At 37.8% G+C, this 20764-nt stretch overlaps 1 protein-coding gene across 1 annotated transcript in view; it reads right to left on the reverse strand.

Moving 5' to 3' along the window:
• The window catches only part of SVEP1 (sushi, von Willebrand factor type A, EGF and pentraxin domain containing 1), a gene marked incomplete at both ends in the record, with an annotated part of 184442 nt that overhangs the window by 115555 nt on the left and 48123 nt on the right, over positions 1-20764 (reverse strand). The window contains 2 exons of the mRNA XM_079707036.1: positions 2544-2723; positions 3553-3711. Of these exons, the coding sequence (XP_079563162.1) occupies positions 2544-2723; positions 3553-3711 (339 nt within the window). The remainder of the gene's footprint in view (positions 1-2543; positions 2724-3552; positions 3712-20764) is intronic.

A 20764-nucleotide genomic window follows, 5' to 3' on the forward strand; every position in this document is an offset into this window, starting at 1 on the left:
TCCCATAGCACAGATGGTGTATTTCCTGGGCTTCCCCGACTGACCCTGACACACAAAGCACAAGGGCTAGAACGTGGGCAGGACAGGTTTGTGGATGCACATACAAAGGTTAGGGGTCATCCCATCCCAGCTGAGAAGGTCAGCGACAGGGAGGGCTTATATACAGGGATCAAAGGAATGACTGGACAATCAAGGCTGTGGAAACAACTTGCAAACGGATGGCTTCCTGAGAGGGCATGGCCATTTCTTAAGGCTTTAGTGTAGGATTCGAGGCTCAGGATGGAGATTGTAGAGGGTTAAAGAGGCAGGGGCTAGACCTTATCCTAAAGGGGTTGTCTGCCTGATTTTCTCACTCTTCTTTGCAAGGTCAGTAAGTGGAAAGTTAAAATGTCGTGTTTTCTACCTTCTGCCATGAGGTATATGGAAGAGGCGGGTAGAGGTTTTACAAAGAACTTAATAACTATGTAACTTTACAGGAATATTTCTAAGGTTCCTATGATCAACCTTTTCAGTAATAGGCTTTTTACCATTTGAGACTGTATGACTGAGAATGTCTTTGCTTTGCTTTCCCACATAAACAATAGCTTGTCGGAGTTTAGAAATCTAGGATCTAATTCTTTTCTTTCAGAATTCAGGAAACATACTCTTATCTTCTAACATTTAGAATGGCTAATAATGGGCTCAAGGAAAGTCTGATTCCCTTTCCTTTATGGGTAATACTATTTCCAACTGTGAAACAGGCCCAATTTTCTAATTTTTCCAGGGCTTTCAGAAGTTTCAATAAGATTATTTCCAGACATGGATCTGTTTTCAATAATTTGTTTTCTGGCACTCAGTAAGTGATTTTAAGTTGACTATCAAAGATTTCAGTCATGTGTATTTTCAAGATTTCAGCTTGTGGTTATATTCTTTGATCTTCTATTAGTGCTTCTCCTCCACTCCATTCTCTCTCTGGATTCCTAATCTGTGAAGAGTCTATTTCCTGTGACTATTCTCGTGTCATTTTATTCTTTCAACTTTTTTCTAATCTTTCAAATGTTGCTCTACTTTCAGAAGGATTTCTTGTGTTGATTTTCTAACTTATTAATTTAGTTTTTGACTATGTCTGTTCATTGTGCCAGCCACCTTTTTCTTCTCCCTAAGATTCCTTTCTCCTCTCAGATTTCTCCCATTTCTTGGAATCCTAATCTTATTTTACCGATGTAATTGCCTTTGAATCTCAGTGATTCCATTTTTCTCCCCTCTTCTTTCAGGTCTCCTTTGTTCAATTTGCTGATTCCTTATCTTTTTGTAAGTAGAGATAAGGGTCTGGACTGGGACCTGATTTAAGCAAATTCATATTCATAGATGAGTTCAGTATTGGTAGCCGATGAATACAAACCGTGAATGTTTCCTGGGGTTCACAAATGACCTTGAAGTTGTGAGTAGGTTGGCTTCCCTTATGGGTGTGGGAGCCAAGAGAAGACTAGAAGACAGAACTTCTTACCCTACTCCAGTGAGCTGGGTGATACAGGGTCTTGGAGCAGTCAAAGCCTCAGCAAACTGTATTGCCAAAGGATGCCTAGGGGATGTGTTGGGGGTAACGTTGCCAGATTTAGCATAAAAACAAAGGAATGAGGATATCCAGTTAAATTTGAATTTCAGAAAAGCAACAAATAATTTTTTGTATAAGAAGGTCTCCAATCTTGTATGGGACTTACTTATATTGTACTAAAAAGTTATTTGTTGTTTATCTAAAATTTGAATCTAAACGGGTGTCCTGTATTTCATCTGACAACCCGAGGTGAGGGGGGGAATACTGTATTCAGAAGCTTCATGGGCAGGGATTCTCAAGTCCTTTGGCTTGTTCCCCTCTCTTCTTAGAGAGCCTTCTCTTTCAACCCAATTTGTGAAACCCTAGGAAGTTGGCCATGCAGTGGTCCTAAGAAGTAGGAAAGTAGGTCTTGGAGACAGCAAAAGTGGAAGTGAATTAAGGTACTCTCAGTTTTGCTTGTTTTTCCTCTGCATCTGATGTGGGAGCCTCAGGTTCTACCTATGGTACTGCCCCCTTTTCTGTTGGCCTGAGAAGGCTCTTTGGGATCTCACTTTAGCAATCTCCCACTTTCTATGGCATGCTGTCTATTCAAAGTGAAGGCTGGGGATGTATACATTGGCTAACTACTCTTGTCACAGGATACTGGTGTGGTCCTTGGAGTCCTACAATCAAAGTAGACATCAAAGCCGCACACTGACCGTCCCCAAACTCTCCCTGGACCCTGTCTTGGCTGCTTGAAATCTGAGGTTTAAGGTAACCTGTCCATTTCTTTCCCAGGCAGGCCTTTCCTTTGCTTGTTCATAAAAGAAACACAAAGGGCATAGTTTATGATGATGTGGTCAACTGAACGTAGTAGTTCTGACTTCAAACCTCCTATAATTTTTTCTCTTTCTGTGGTCTACGGTCTATGAAATCAAAAGAAACAAAGAATCTAGTAGTCCATTAGAGTTTAAGTTGAGGAGGTCGAGCAAGACAATCAATAAACAATGTGAATTGGCAGTCTGCATACCTCTGCAGGAGCTCTCAGAACCGGACCACAAACCATCGGGCAGACATAAGAAGATGCTGCTTCCCACGAGGTCGAACCCGGGGTGACATCGGACCCCACAGGCTGCATTGAAATGGCTGTTGCAAGTGTTCTGGATAAAGTAACCATTTTCAGGAGGCTTCAGGGCAGGGCAGCGGACAACTAACATTTACAAAGATAAGAGTAAAAAGCAAAGTGAGTCTCTGTCTGTAAAGCATCCTCCCCTCACTTTTTCTTTTCTGGTCAAGAGGACATTGTATACACAGAGCTAAATTATCAACAGCATTCCTATTTACTGCATATGAATTCCTAAGTGCACATTTGGAAGAAGAACACTTATGGCTCATGCTTATTAGGTATTTGCTTCCAGTTAAGTTTAAAAACAGACTAAATATTATGGTTTAAGCTTAGAAATTTAAAAATCTTGATATCTATGTGGATATGAAATTTTCTAGTTCTTGATCTTCATATGTCATTAGCTATTTTCCTTCTCAGTTAGAGTGGCATAAAATAAAGAACAAATAAGTCCAGCAAAGCATGTCTGCCACAAATCCCAAGAGCCACAGCTTTGGCTAATTAAATATTTTAAATTTTTGATATGAATAATATCAAAGTACTTTACTTATAAAAATATTTTCTTTAAATGGATTTAACCATCACCAGAGCCCAAACTAGCTCATTTGTTATTCAAATTTGCTGTTAAATTTGTGACTTCTCTCTCTTAGATTCATTTTAGATCTTCTCCGATACTAAATCTGCTTTCATAGTCACATTACTTGTGGAGTCTCAGATCTCTTTTCTCTGGAGCAAGATATGGATATGTTCAGTGGTAAGGAATGCTAGATAATAAAAACAAAGAATTCCCCCCAAATAAGATTAGAGGAAGGAATATTAAAGACCATGCCCAATTAATTGGATGAAAACGCCAGCATTACTTCCCTAAAAGAGATCAGCTTTTATATTTCCTATCTGCCAGTGGTGGGATCCTTACCTTTGCAGGTCTGGCCAGAGGACCGGTACCCCTCCTTGCAGACACAGTCTTCAGGGGAAGTACTTCCAGGTGGAGAAGTGTGATTTTCATCAGGACATGGAAGGCAAGTGCTGATTCCTCCTGGTGAACCTTCTGGTTTGTATGTCCCGGATGGGCAAGCTGTGGGTAAGCCAGGGAAGCCCATTTTATGTGGGGTACATCAACGGACAGTTAACAACATTTTGGAAACTGATTAGGGGGGAAAAGTCCCGAACAATAGCTTTTCATAGAAATAATCATATAATTCAAGCAAGGAGAGAAACCAAGATTTTTTTAAAAGAGTGATATAGTTGGCTATTTGCAGGTAATGAAGTGGCCTCTTTGATGTCCCACAATTAGTTACAATCACAACACATCACAGCATGATATGGCTGGGCTTATTTGTGGGAAAATTCAAAACAGCAATGTACGTAAAGGGGCTAAAAGGAATCAATGATACTCAGCGCGTAAAAACATCGTGCTAAAGACAGTATACCCCATATTCCATCAACGCCCCCAACCTGTGCAGCTGCACCTCCCCCATTGTGTCCCCCAACACTCACTCCCAGCAGAATAGAATAGCTGTAGATATGCAAAAAGCACTGGGCCCCTTGTTTCGGCTCAAAGCACTGGACAAAGGGTGAGGAGAAAGTAAAGGGCTTGAGGGAAATGATCCTACTGATGGGAAATAAGCGTTTTGAAGAAAAAAGAATCACAGACCCTGCTTTTCCCAGGCTCAAGAAAAAAAAAAAAAAAAGATGAAAAAAGGTCAATCAGGACCTGATTGACCTTGCTTCATATCTTCCCTCTGCACTGACAATGCGGCTTTGAATCTGTAATTACTCTCCCTGGAGTTACACATCTGTAAAGTAATCACAATTAAGAATTCAACAACAGAGAAACTGTGGAATAAAGAGACTTGCAATACTTAATAAAGCCCAATAAATGTACTGTAGTCAAGTATGCATTCGATTATTTAAAAAAATAGTAGCAACCAAGGAATGTGCACTTATGTGGTGATATTTAATCCTCACAGTATTAATAAGTAGTATTAATAATTACTAATATTTTTATTAATAAGTACATTACTTTTATTAGTATTGTGTCTATTTTAAAGAGAGAATGGAGGCTTACAGTAATTTGATGATTTGACTAAAGTTACTCAGTTAACAGGTGATAGCGCTAAGAGATTTTTTAGCATTTAACATTGGTTTATTACATTTTTATGCTGAAATTCAAAATCACATTTATCTTGTTTGTAATTAGTAATTAGTAAGTCAAATATTTTTAAATGGTAGTACACTCCTTTCTTCTTCCTATTGTCATTTGTATAAGGCCTGTTTCCAGGTAGACAAGCTCTGGCTTGTTTATCTTTTTTAAAGACTTTTTTTAGGTTTACAACAAAATTGAGATGAAGATTAGAGCTAGAATTTTAAAGCAGATATTTACATAGCATTCACTATGTCCCAGGGACTGTTCTACATATTTTATAAATGTTATCTGTTTATCCATTTAAGAACCTATGAAGTAACAAATATTATTAATCTCATTTTACAGATGAGAAAACTAAGGCACTAAGAGGTTAACTAACTTGCCAAAGTTACACAGTAAGTGACAAAGCTGGGGTTTGAACCAAGAGAATTGGGATCCAGAGGCCATGTTCTTTACCACTACATGTTGTATGTCTCAAACCCAGGTCTCCTGGATGCAAAAGTCCTTGTTTTAACAACTAAAATATGCTAAAAACAGAAGAAATCAATATTGAGAGAGAAGACTCATAATATAATGTAATTTTTAGAAAAAAATCATGCTTCTAACATTCTTGATTATATTTAAAAACAGAAGAGAACATTTTCCCATGTATATAGTAGAAAATTCCAGAATTGATAAAGCTGTAGCTATTTAAGAATGAGAGAAACATTTGTAGGAAAGTTATAATGATGTGTGACTCACGAAAAATACTTCAGCAGGAAAAAAGGGAACATTACTTCAAAGCATCATAGCATTAAATACTGAATTATTATTGAATTATTCATATTTCTGAATATTCCTTTTTATAAAAAGTTCAGTAAATATTGGCACAGATCTTCAAGAAGATGCAAGACAACACTGTATCCTTTGAACAGAAGGCAGCAGCTATAGGAGGAAATGATTAAGATAAACATACAAATGGAAAAGAAAACATAAACTGTAACAGCAAGATTAAAGCTGTTGTTGGAGGCAGTAAAAAGAAGCCAGAAAATTCTAGAACAACACAAGTAAAAGCTGTGATATTAATGCAAGAAAATATTCCTTACTTGAAGTTTCAGGGCAATAAAAACTCATCAAGTTCCCGGCAGAATTAATAAAAAGTGATTAACACCCAAAACAAAGGAAATGTATGACAAGTGTCTAGGAAAGAAAAACAAAATAAATGGGAAAATCAAACTGACATTTCATTTCTCCTGTGCAAAAACAAATGCCATGAAAAAAGAATGAAATAAGATATACAGCTATGTGGAAAAAATATTATGAACCCAAAACTCTATATCTGGGCAAGCTACTGGTAAATATGAGGGAAGAGAAAGACATTTGAGAATGTGCATGACTTCTGGAAATCAAGATGTATTTCACTGATTGAAAAGAAATCAACATAAAGAACTCAAGTATGAGGGAAAAAATGGTATTCAATAAATTGCTTGAGATTAAGAAAGTAGTGGGACATACCATATATTGCTAAATATCTTGCTAAAATAATTGTAAAAATTATGAAATAGCAAATAAAGCCCCTTCTTAAAAAGAAAGACATATGATCTAAGGGAAAAAAATAATAATCTTTACATATTATAAAGAAAAAACGTTTAAAGTCTGAGGGAAACAGGGAATGGTTGGGAAGAGGCAAAGATAAAGTTCTCATTTCCTTTTATATATATCAATATGAAAAAACTGAAAGAAAAACATAGGTTCAATTTGTACACAAAAAATTCACATAACTATGAATAGAAAAAGAATGAATAACCTCCAAATCAGTGGAAGAGAAAAAACCCAAATAACAAAGGTAGAAAAACATAGCTACTAAACAACCAATGGATCACTGAAGAAATCCAAGAGGAAATCAAAATATACCTAGAGACAAATGAAAACAAAATCACAATGATCCAAAACCTATGGGATACAGCAAAAGCAGTTCAAAGAGGCAAGTCCATAGCAATACAATCTTACCTCAGGAAACAAGAAAAATCACAAACAACCTAACCTTATTCTTAAAGCAACTAGAGAAAGAAGAGCAAACAAAACCCAAAGTTAGCAGAGGGGAAGAAATTATATAAAGATCAGAGCAGAAATAAATGGATTAGAGAACAAGAAAACAGTAGAAATGATCAATGAAACTAAAAGCTGGTTCTTTGAAAAGATAAACAAAATGGATAAACCTTTAGCAAGACTCATCAAGAAAAAAAAAAGGAGAGGGCTCAAATCAATAAAATTAGGAATGAAAAAGGAGAAGTTACAATGGACAACACAGAAATACAAAGGATCATAAGAGACTACTACAAGCAACGGTATGCCAATAAAATGGACAACTTAGAAGGAATTCTTAGAAACGTACAATCTCCCAAGACTGAACCAGGAAGCAACAGAAAATATGAACAGACCAACCACAAGTACTGAAATTGAAACAGTGATTAAAAAACTCCCAACAAGCAAAAGTCTAGGACCAGATGGCTTCACAGGCGAATTCTATTAAACATTTAGAGAAGAGTTAACACCTCTCCTTCTGAAACTATTCCAAAAAATTGCAGAGGAAGGAACACTCCTGAACTCATTCTATGAGGCCACCATCACCCTGATACCAAAACTAGACAAAGATACCACAAAAAAAGAAAATTATAGGCCAATATCACTGAGGAAAATAGATGCCAAAATCCTCAATGAAATACCAGCAATCCAAATCCAACAATACATTAAAAGGATCATACACCATGAGCAAGTGGGATTTATCCCAGGGATGCAAGGATTTTTCGATATCCGCAAGTCAAACAATGTGCTATACCATATCAACAAATTGAAGAAAACCATATGATCATCTCAACAGATGCAGAAAAAGCTTTTGACAAAATTCAACAGCAATTTATGATAAAAACTCTCCAGAAAATGGGCACAGAGGGAACATACCTCAACATAATAAAGGCCATATATGACAAACCTACAGCTAACATCATACTCAGTGGTAAAAAGCTGAAAGCATTTCCTCTAAGATCAGGAACAAGACAAGGATGTCCACTCTCACCACTTTTATTCAACATAGTTTTGGAAGTCCTAGCCACAGCAATCAGAGAAGAAAAAGAAATAAAAGGAATCCAAATTGGAAAATAAGACATAAAACTGTCACTGTTTGCAGATGACATGATACTATACATAGAAAATCCTAAAAATGCTACCACAAAAATTACTAAAGCTCATCAATGAATTTGGTAAAGTTGCAGGATACAAAATTAATATAGAGAAATCTGTTGCATTTCTATACACTAACAACAGAAGATCAGAAAGAGAAATTTTTTAAAAAATCCTATTTACCATTGCATCAAAAAGAATAAAATACCTAGGATAAACCTACCTAAGGAGACAAAAGACCTGTACTCTGAAAACTATACGATGCTGATGAAAGAAACTGAAGACGACACAAACAGATGGAAATGTATACCATGTTCTTGGATTGGAAGAATCAATATTGTTAAAATGACTATACTACCCAAGGCAATCTACAGATTCAATGTAATCCCTATCAAATTACCAATGGCATTTTTCACAGAACTAGATCAAAAAATCTTAAAATTTGTACAGAGACACAAAAGACCCCAAATAGCCAAAGCAATCTTGACAAAGAAAAACAGAGCTGGAGGAATCAGGCTCCCTGACTTCAGATTATACTACAAAGCCACAGTCATCAAAACAGCATGGTACTGGCACAAAAACAGAAATATAGACCAATGGAACAGGACAGAAAGCCAGAAATAAACCCACACATCCATGGTCATTTAATCTACGACAAAGGAGGCAAGACTACAATGGGGAAAAGACAGTCTCTTCAATAAACGGTGCTGGGAAAATTGAACAGCTACATGTAAAAAAACAAAACTAGAACATTCTTTAACACTATACATAAAAATAAACTCAAAAGCCCTAAATGTAAGACCAGATAGTATAAAACTCTTAGAGAAAAACATAGGCAGAACACTATTTGACATAAATCACAGCAATATCTTTTTCGATCTGTCTCCCAGAGTAATGGAAGTAAAAACAAAAATAAACAAATGGGACCAAATTAAACTTGAAAGCTTTTGCACAGCAAAGGAAACCACAGCAAAATAAAAAGACAACCCACAGAATGGGAGAAAATATTCGCAAATGATGTGACTGACAAGGGATTAGTCTCCAAAATTTACAAACAGCTCAAGTGGCTCAATATCCAAAAAACAAACAACCTAATCAAAAAATGGGCAGAAGACCTAAATAGACATTTCTCCTAAGAAGACATATAGATGGCCAAGAGAGACAAGAAAAGATGCTCAACATCACTAATTATTAGAGAAATGCAAATCAAAACTACAATGAGATTACCTCACACCAGTCAGAATGGCCATCATCAAATGGACAGTAAATGCTGGAGAGGGTGTGGAGAAAAGGGAACTCTCCTTTACTGTTGGTGGGAATATAAATTGGTACAGCCACTATGGAGAACAGTATGGCGGTTTCTAAAAAAAAAACTAGAGTTACCATATGATCCAGCAATCCCACTCATGGGCATTTATCTGGCGAAAAACATGGTTCGAAAGGATACATGCACCCCAATGTTCATTGCAGCACTGTTTACAATAGCCAAGACATGGATGCAACCTAAATGTCCATCGACAGATGAATGGATAAAGAAGATGTGGTACATATGTACAATGGAATACTACTCAGCCATTAAAAAGAATGAAATAATGCCATTTATAGCAACATGGATGGACCTGGAGATTATCATACTAAGTGAAATAAGTCAGACAGAGAAAGACAAATATCATATGATATTGCTTATATGCGGAATCTAAAAAAACGATACAAATGAACTTATTTACATAACAGACTCACAGACTTAGAGAATGAACTTATGGTTACCGGGGGGAAAGGTAGGGGGAAGGGATAGACTGGGAGTTTGGGACTGACATGTACACACTGCTATATTTGAAATAGATAACCAACAAGGACCTACCATAAAAAAAAAGTTAAAAATGTTTTAAAAATTAAAAAAAGAAAAACAGAACAAGAAGATAAATAGCAGAAAGAATTTATAACAAAATGTCATTAACTAAGGTAATGGAAGTAAAACCAAATATCCAGTTATCATCAATAATAGTAATGGGTTAACTTAACCCTGCTGATAAGATATAAACTTAAAAACAAGCCAGAGATACAGGTTAAAAATAGTTGGATGTAAAAATATATGTTAAATATTTCAAAAAATTTTCAGGAAGCAAACAAATTAGTACCTTAAGGAGAAATAAAAGCTTAACATAAAGAGAGCTTTTTCTAATATATGAAAAAGATAGGAGTACTTCAATAGAAAAGTTGACAAAGAACAAAAGCTGGAAATTTACTAAAGAAGAAATGAAAATGACCTATAACAGTAGGATACACTGTCTAACCTCACTTATAATGAAAAATGCAAATTGATGACTACTTTTTAATTTGGAAAAATTTTTAATGGATGTTAGTACCCATTGCTGGCAGGCATGTGGGCAAACAGGCTCTCTCCAACTCTGTAGGGCAACCTGAGGGTAGACACCAAAAGCCTCAAGTGGAGCTTTCCCTTTGATATAGCATTTCATTTCAAATAATTTGTCCAAGTGAAAGTAAACATTTTTTACCATTTTATATAAGTATGTATAATTATTGTCTGTCATTACCCAGCACTGGAAACCAAGACAAATGTCAAGAGATGGGGGGTTTGTTAAATTCTTATGACAAATCCATCAAATGGTATATTATCCATAAAAATAGAATTTTTGACATGGAAGGTAAATCAAATTGTGTAGTTGAGTGTAAAAAAAAAGCATGTTTCAAACACCGTATGTACTGTATGATCTTCTGGCTAATGAATGCATACAATTCTATAATGTTATGAATACATGGCATATATTCATGGCAGAATTATGAGGCTTCCAAGTTTGTTTATTTTTGCTGATTTAAATTTTCTTGTTTTGTTATACTGAATAGGTATTGTGCAAAAACATTAAAAGTAAATAAAAATTATACATAAAAGAAAGTCATTGTCTCAAATACTGTATTTCATTTCACAGTTATGTTGCTGCCTGAACATCTTCCTAAAATATAAATGTGATCAAAGCACTTTCTACCAAAAACTGCACCAACAGGATGAGGCCCTCTCTCTTTACTCTGATCTATTGGGTTGGCCAAAAAGTTCTTTTGGGTTTTTCTGTAATTCTTTGATTCATCTATAACTTTCCCCTGTCTGCTACAATGAACCAGTGAACTCCATATCCTGATCAGAAGCTGCTTCAGAATCAAGCAGAGACTAGTTTTGCACCACACCTCCCCCACCTCAGTTTACTGGACTTGGGAGTTTGACCAATTTACTTAATTTTTCTGAGACTTTGTTTCTTCGCGTGTAATATTAGTAGTACTTGCCTTATAAATTTGTTGTTAGGATTAATTGAAATAATGTGAGTAAAGCAACAATGCTGGGCATGTAGTTGGCATTCAGTAAATGTTAGAATAATGTCCCCAACTCTTAATTTTCTCAACTATAAAAGAGACAGTTATACTTTTTTTATGGCTTGTTGTGCCCAGTAGATGCTCTGGTTCTTGGTAAATATTATCTCCCTCTCTTTCCCTTTCCTATCTTCCACTTAACTTCTGCCTTGGCATATGCTTTCCTTTCTCTAAATGAACCTCCAGTATCCTTCAAGACTAACTTGTTCTTCAAAGCTTCTCTAACTTTTTCAGACAGATATTGTTACCTTCATTTCTGTGCCCCAGAGCACATTACCCCCACCTCTGCTCTGGCACATATCACACTGTGTGTAACATACGCACTTGTCTCTTTCTCTCCATGGGGAACACACTCTTGTAAGTTCAGGGAGTCTTCCAGTCATCTGACCCAGCCATTGTCCATCCCATTGCCCCAACCAGCAGTCACTCAGTCAAAGGAGAGCAGGAGAAAACAAGCTCTATTGGAAGTGGAGGATGGGTTAGTGTGGAGGAAGGACCAAAGTCAGAGGGACTAACAACAGGGCGGAGTGAAAGGATGTTAGACTAGGAGTCAAGACAACTGAGTTGCTATCTTGGCTGCTCCACTAACAAGCTACAGGGTCACTGGCAAGTGATTTTTTTTTAAATTTTCCTACAAAATACAAGGGTTACATTTTTTTTTTTTTTTTTTTTTTTTTTGCGGTACGCAGGTCTCTCACTGCTGTGGCCTCTCCCGTTGCGGAGCACAGGCTCCAGACGCGCAGGCTCAGCGGCCATGGCTCACGGGCCCAGCCGCTCCGCGGCATGTGGGATCTTCCCGGACCGGGGCACGAACCCGTGTCCCCTGCATCGGCAGGCGGACTCTCAACCACTGCGCCACCAGGGAAGCCCCCAGAGGTTACATTTAATGATGGCTATGACCTTTCCAATGCTAACATTTGATGATTCTATAAATAGAATACTACTAAAAAGTTAAATAAACTTTTCATATGAACAGTCAGGTTTTATCTACAGATTTTATAATTTATTAAAAAAATAATATTACATAAAAAGGAGCTAATCTTACACCACTACTCTCCAAAACCTTTTGAGTAATCAAGAATTTACAACACTGGAGAACAGTGTTTTGGATAAAAATATCCAAAAATACATTTGGAAATGTATTGTGAAATTCATAATGGTAATGGAAAACAGACTTTAGGAGAACTATTTAAAGGCATTGCACAACTCTAGTGGGAGAGGTGTAATCAACCTCTTTGATTCCCAAGGGGGAAAATTCCTCATCTAAAACCAAACAAAAGTTGAAAAGATGAAATTAACTGTGGTTTGAAAAAGTTCCACAAGTGATGGTAAAGGGCTAGGGTACAATTTTTTCTTTATCATATGAAATGATTCCCTTCCTGGAAATGTACCAAATAATGTTTCTGAATTGCTCTTCTTGTTGTTGGTAAAATAAGCACTTTCTCTTTTCAGAAACATCTTAGCAGTTATCAGCTACTATTACTGGAACTGTGATTCTTGAAATTATCATGTGCTAACATTAGATTTTTCTTCAACTGCCAACACAATTTTTTGACTCAAGTAAATAAAAATATCAACCAGTTTGGAATTTGTAGAATATAAAGAACTCTCTGTTCTCTAAATATCAATCCTTTAGATGACTATTTTAGTTAATAATATTTATTATATAGTAACTTATACTTTACAAAATTCCTTCTTATACATAATCTAAGATTAATGTTTTAAAAATCTCTATAAATACTAAGAGATTCTTAGTATTTAGATTCTGTTCTTTGCACAATTCACCTTTAAAGGTTAATGAAACTCTTTAAAGAATATAGTTTTAGAGAAGTTGCATCAGCTGCATTCAGGCTGTGAAGTACACAACTCTAAGTGCGCCCATTCATGTAGATGATAATGGGACCCAGGAGTTGTGCAAATCAAAAGCCCTCATTTCTGCTGTATCTAGGTAGGACATCAAGCAAGTTATCTGGGCCCTCCAAAAGGCTCTTTATTATTACAATATCATGCTTCTTCTCAACTTTATGGATTCATTCTGAATAAGGAACCTGTTCCTACAAATAGTTGTGTTAGGATTTTGAGCACAGGGGTCCACTGCACTAGAAAAGAACCAGCTTTCCCCGAGGCTAAGTCAATCCTTGTCACAAGTACAAGACAAGGGCCTAGGTATATATATGAGGGACTTTCTTTTTAGTAGACAGCCAAGATCCTTTCTATTTTCATCAAGGAATTAGAAGAGGAGACTTTTAAAACTGACCTAGATTCTGCACATCTGAATCTGTGTAAAATGAATTAGCATCCTGCCAACCTCCCTGTGATTGGTTAGCTCATCTGGCTGGAATACAGACTATTTGGGCAAAATTGTGAATGTAGGCAACTGTGTGGTGCCAGAGCATCAAATGGCACCCAAGCTGCAGGACACCATGTTGCAAATGTAAACATCTGCTCCAACTAGAAAGGAAATTACTGATGGATTAGGACGAGTCTATCAAAAAAGAAAAGACAAAACTCTCAAAAGACTGTGTCCACAAGAAGATGCATCAGTGGAGTAAGCATCATATGTTAAGAATATATGTGTACACACATACATACACATATAGACATAAATACATATATCACACATAAACACATTACACACAAATATAACCTGGCTGAGTATAGAACATTTAGGCAAAGTCTTTTTAGTTGAAAACTCTGTGTTCTCTCTGTTGTTTTTTTTTTGGCTGTGCCACGCGGCTTGTGGGATCTTAGTTCCCCGGCCAGGGATCAAACCCAGGCCCCTGGACCACCAGGGAATTCCCTGAAAACTCTTAATTGTCTTAAGGTGTTTACTGTCTGGGTGAGAAATGTGAGATCATCCTGAGTTTTACAATTAAAACTTCACGGGCAAGCACTTTTAGGAAAGGCCTCTGGAGATTTTAGAATTATCTTCAACTTATTTATTCCTTCTAAAATAGCTAATAACTCAGAATTGTATAAAGAAGAAAATAAAATTTACCATAAGCTTGACTACTCTGGTTTAACTATTCTTTTACTATTTAATATTTAGGTTGATTCCAATGTTTTACAATTAAAAACAACGTTCCTATAATCATCTTTTTCCCTTTTATCTTTCACCCATTAACATTTTTTTTCCTTAGGCAAAATAATATTAACTCTTCATCAGTCTACTGTCAAGTTATTGTATATTCCCATTATCAGGAATAAAAGTACATATCTTACTGTACTCTCATGAGTTTTTAAAATTACCAATTAATCATTATTTAAATGTGAAGTCCCATGAATTCCAATGCAACAGGTTTTCAACTTGAATCTAGGGTGAATGTATCTCTGAGATTCAGATGTGTAGGCCCAACAGAAGTCTATTTTCTTATGGAACTTGAGAACCTTCTGGGAGAAAACTCTATCCCTGGTAGGGGTAATATTTAAAATGTTACCAGAGGGACTTCCCTGGTGGTCCAGTGGTAAAGAATCAGCCTTATAATGCAGGGGTCGCGGGTTTGATCCCTGGTCAGGGAACTAAGATCCCACATGCCGCGGGGCAACTAAGCCTGTGTGCCGCAACTACTGAGCTCGCGTGCCTCAACTAGAGAGCCTGCATGTCCTCAAACTACAGAGCCCACGTGCCCTGGAGCCTGTGCGCCACGACTAGAGAGAGAAAACCCACACGCCACGACTAGAGAGAAGCCCGCGTGCTGCAACCAAGAGCCTGCACGCTGCAACAAAAGATCCTGCATGCCTCAATGAAGATCCCGCATGCTGCAACTAAGACCCGACACAGCCAAAGATAAATAAAGAGTACTAAAAATAAATAAATAAATAAAATGTTACCATAGTGGCATGATCACTGATCAATAAGAGGAGACATGAGCTGTAGCATCAAGCAGAGCTCTGCATGCTCACTAATCTGCCAGATGTTACCTCTGTAGGTGCTGGACTGTGGGATAGACCAGTGAGGCTGGAGAGAGGGTGAGATCAGTAAGGGGACATTTAGGGACTTGGGGGCAGCAGCTATTTACCAACCAATACATTTGTATTTCAAAATTTTAACAACTTTTACAACTGTACTGATGCATATCTGATGAATTAGCCTGGCCTAAGGAACAAGAGAAATGGCACACGCTGGATCTGGTAACACTTGACTTTAGCAGTCAGAAAGGAGAAAGATTCCGAGTATAGTTTGGTGTTTGTTGTCCAATTTGTTTCCCTTTGCGTCATATAAAGAGTGGTAAGTTTTGAGTAAGGTCGCAGGCCATAGTTGCCTTTGATATTTTTCTTTCCTCATCTCTTCTACCTCAGTTCAATAAGACTTTAAGGTCTTTGAGGGCTTGGAAATATGGATAACATCAGTTTCTATGCCCACTGGTTGCTGTGCTAATTTAGGGCCTTATTATTTTATGACTTGATTGATCTGTAACCTCTAAACATACATTTCTTGTTCTAGGTTACTTCACATTCCGTGATTTCTGCCACAGATGCTGAATTAATATTCCTGTAACATGCCTTTCATCATGTCACTTTCCTGCTCAAAAATCTTCAATGGCTTACAGTTGCCAATTGACCAAAGGCCATCTCCATAGCCTGGAATTCAAGTTCCAGTACAATCTAGTGCACTGCTCCTTACCATTCTTTCCATGAATCCCACTTTTTCCCATAGATTTAGGCTACTTACTCACCCATACAAGCTAGCTTCAGTCCCCATCACAAGCCTGTACTTTTTTTTTTTTTTTTTTTTTTTTTTTGCCGTACGCGGGCCTCTCACTGTTGTGGCCTCTCCCGTTGTGGATCACAGGCTCCGGACGCGCAGGCTCAGCGGCCATGGCTCACGGGCCCAGCCGCTCCACGGCATGTGGGATCTTCCCGGACCGGGGCACGAACCCATGTCCCCTGCATCGGCAGGCAGACTCTCAACCACTGCACCACCAGGGAAGCCCAAGCCTGTACTTTTCATTGTCCACAACAGTACCCCTATTTCTAACTGTCCTCATTCTATCTTTCAAACCCAGTTCAAATCCCATCATCTCCATAACTAATAGTAAATATTTTTTTGAACAGCCATAGCATTTTGCATATCACATATGTCACATCATTTTTATTTTTATTCAATCTCAGTTGCTTAGAACTGGATTAACCGTTAATTCTTGGTTCATGGCACACATTCTGACTTGTTTGCAGTAATTATGGCTCTACTTCATATTAAGCTACTTTAAGGCAAGTACTGTGCAAGAATCATATCTTCTGAAGTACCTAAAAGATAATTCGATAAATATTTAAAGGAGTCAGTGGACAGATTTAAATGATTTCCTTCTGTAGTTTCCATAAAACCCAATTCAGAGTGACCTGTCCTGCCTGGCATTCATTCATGCTGATGATCTGTGTGGTCTCCTCTACTGCACCTTGAAATACTCCACTCATCTAGTCAATTTTTCCCTTCCATATTCCCATATTCAAATGTTTGGATTATTTTCTGAATAATCTGTGTATAAATAAAATTGCAAGTATTTTACTTTGGCAACTACAATGCTTTCAACACGTTAAATTTCACCACCTCACGATCTTTCTCCCAGCTCATCCCTTAAAGGAGGGTGTGGTGCAAAGCATCAAGGGAGAATCCTCGGATGAGAATTCTACTAATTACTACGGGCTCTGACACTGTCTGACCTTCTCTACTTGATGTAACCAATTGGAGAACTGTTTTTTCCATCACAATGCATGGGTGATCAAGTTTATAGCCAAGTAGTTGTAAAACTAAAATGTCATCACCCTCTGTAGGGATGAAAAGGATATGACAAGTAATGGGATACTTGTGATAGACAGGAGGATAAGACAGAACTTTGCCTGTGGTCTTCAACAGAGGATTAAAAAGGGGCAAAGTACCATGTTACATGACAACACATGAGAGAGATCTTATCCAGACTTGAGGCAGGGGTGGGGTGGTCAGGAAAGCTCTGTTTGGTCAAAGTGATTTCAGAGGTGAGACCAAGACCAAGCATAGACGTGAGGAGAGGGGTGTAGAAACAGGGTGATAGCATTCCGGACAGAGGGAACAACATGTGCAGACCCAGAGGCAAGAGAGGGCAATTCAGAAAATATAAGAGTCCACACTGGCTGGAGGACAGACAGGTGAGGCTTAGAAAGGTGAGTGCCAGAACCACTGGGGCTGGATAGGTCACTTTCAAAAGCTAGGAGTTTATTCTTAAGACAATGAGAACAATGACAACATGTTAAGTTAGGGTGTGTGAAAAGATCACTTTGGATGCCTTTTGGAGAATGATTTTGAATGTGAATAACATTTCATACCCAAACACATGGAAAGATTCACTCACCCCCATCTACCTCTATACATAAGGATGATTTAGGAACTTTGAGCTATAGTTAATCAATGCATTTTTTTGTTTTCTTTCTTTTTTTTTTTTTGTTTTTTTTCCCCCGGTATGCGGGCCTCTCACTGTCGTGGCCTCTCCCGTTGCAGAGCACAGGCTCCGGACGCGCAGGCTCAGCAGCCATGGCTCACGGGCCCAGCCGCTCTGTGGCATGTGGGATGTTCCCGGACCGGGGCACGAACCCGCGTCCCGGGCATCGGCAGGCGGACTCTCAACCACTGCGCCACCAGGGAAGCCCTAATGCTTTTTTTTTTTTTTTTGCTTAATTGCTTTAATGTTTTTTCCTCCATAATTCTTGCTAAAATAGTTATCCTTTATTAATTGGCCGTTAACCATTTTTCCCCATTGTCTTTTTGGTTACTTTTGATTTTCCAGAAATAAAAGTCAACATCAGGCATAAGATATGAGAAAAACTGACATCACCACTTCTACAAAGAGTGACCCTAAAGACACAACACATAAAGAACAATATCACTGTTGGATTGATACAACCATCATGGAAAAACCTGTCAACAGAGAAGAAATGATGCACACAAAAAGCAGAGGAACATTTTCCTGGGAAGATGGAGTAGATGTATTTTTCCTTAGTCCTTCTGCTAAAGTACAACTAAAACCCCCAGACGTTATATATAAAATAAATAAGAAATGACACTGATAAGAAGGCAGACCAACTAGGGACCTTGAGATTCAAAGAACAACATGGTAGTCAGTTCCTTGGGCTTTCTTTTTCCTCACGTATCCTAAACATAGAGCTGAAGAAGCTGGCATCCCCCAAAACACCAATGGGGATGGACAAAAACCCCCAAAACAACAAAATACAGTTCTCTCAGCCGAAGGATGAAGAAAAGGGCAGCCTAGCAAGATGGAGCACTTGTGGACAGTAAACAATTGACTCCTCTATTCTAGCCAAACTCCACAGAAAAAGACCTGTGATCCAAGCCCAGCCATACCAGGCAGAGGCCAAGTGGAGAGCCTAGACTTCCACTCCTGCAAAGCTCTAGAAAAGCACTCCCACACCTCTGCCAGAGTTGGTATGGGAGAAGGCCAAGCAGAGAGATGGGTCTTTCATGCCAATGAAGAACACAGAGGTGAGGATGGTGTCTCTCTTCCATACTCACCCAGAAGTACCAAGGGGTCCCTCCCCGCCCCACTGGAGTGGTGTCTCAGAGTAGGTTCAGTGGAGAGTGAGGACTTGCACCACCACCAAGCAGTAAAGAGGTTCCTTCCTTGCAGTGTCAGTGGAGGCCACATGGGGAACAATCATCAGGCATCCCTACCCCTTCCATCCAGGGTGGTATCAGTGAAGGCTTAACAAAGGGCATGGACTTCCATCCATATCCAGCAGTAATGAGGATCCCCTCACCACACACATACTTATCAGTGTCAATCAACAGAGCAAAATGAGGAAGCTGGATTTCTATGTTCACCTGGCAGTGCTCCTCATCCCTCTTCCTCTGCTGGAGGAATGTTTATCTAACACTTGTGAAATGACAAAACTGTAGAAATGGAGGACAGATTAGAGGTTTCAAGAGGTTAAAGTAGGGGCAGCCAAGGGTAGGAGGGAAGTGTTTGTTGTTCTAAAAAAGCATGTTATAGATTCTGGTGGTGGGAGAGCTGTTCTGTATCTTGTCTGTATCAATGTCAATATCCTGATGGTGATATTATACTGTAGTGTTGCAAAATGATACCATTGAGAAAAACTAGGAAAATGATATAGGGGATCTCTCTGTATTAGTTCTTAAAACTGCACATGACAATATTATCTCAAAAGAAAACATGTAATAAAAATTAAAAAAGCAAAAGGCAGAGAAGCAAAATTTCAAGGTGTATCCAGAAACATGCAATATAGAGAAACTGTATCTTGGAGCCTGGGGTATCTGCGTCACCACAGAGGTGCAGTTGGTTGGAGGTCAGGGATATTTCTTCATACCTAACCATTGCTTTATACATGGAACAGAATATGATGAAGAGTATGCATGAGTATTAGCAAGACCAGAGAGGGTATTCCTCCTGCAGAAATTCACAAATTGACCCTCTTATTCATGTATCAGTTTCTTTGAAATTTTATGGCTCCTAATGAGGGTCACACATTTCTCTTTCAAATTAATCTTAGGAAACACATGTTTTCCTTATTATTGTAAATGGGATTTCATCACATTTTTAAAACTTAATGTTTCATTGATTTGAAGTCTTTATCTTGCAACCTTACAAGTCTATTAATTCTACTCATTTTCCATGGATTTCTTTGGATTTTCTAGGTTAACAATAACATCATATGAAAATAGTAAAACGGCTCTTTTTTTTCTGTTTAACATATTAAATATTGATGGTGAAAAAGAGTAACCTTGCCCTATTAATCTTTATGGTTATGTCTTTACATATTTCACATTTCACATATAATGTGTATTTGATTATTTTTTCTCATAACTTATTCTATAGTTCATGACTTATTTTAATACAACTGCTTCCATATTTTGACAAAATCTATACATTTCAAGGTTTTACGGAAAATTTCCCAACCACTCACACTATGCTACATATAGTGATAATGGTTTGTTTTATATTTGTTAAATGATTGTTTAAATGGTAAAACCCCACAAATATCCTGGAATGCTGTCTTGACTGGGATATGAATTAAAACACTACCCCAAACCATCAATCATCAATACATGTAAATAGCTTTATACATACATACAAACACATACACACACACACACACACAAAATACCATGGTTTTAGAACAAAATTTGGAAAATAATCTCAGTAACTAGATAACATGAAAGAGATAAATGTGTGATTAGCCACTTCCTACTGTTGAACTCGGCCTTCCAGATGGCTGACTTTGATTCTAAGCCAGTGCTTCTAAGGGTCAATAGACTTGTTCACCTTCATTTCTCTAAAAAAGGAATGGAAAATTCTCAGGAAGTTGGGAACCAAGCAGAGTTTCCATATGCTGTATTCTAACATCTAAACATGGAATTTGCTTTATTTATTTACTCGTTCATTCACTCAAAGTTTATTAATGCTTACTCCAAGTTCATGGCCATGTAGCAGAGGCG

Source organism: Hyperoodon ampullatus, assembly GCF_949752795.1.
Source record: "Hyperoodon ampullatus genome assembly, chromosome: 6".
In the NCBI taxonomy this organism is placed as follows: domain Eukaryota; kingdom Metazoa; phylum Chordata; class Mammalia; order Artiodactyla; family Ziphiidae; genus Hyperoodon; species Hyperoodon ampullatus.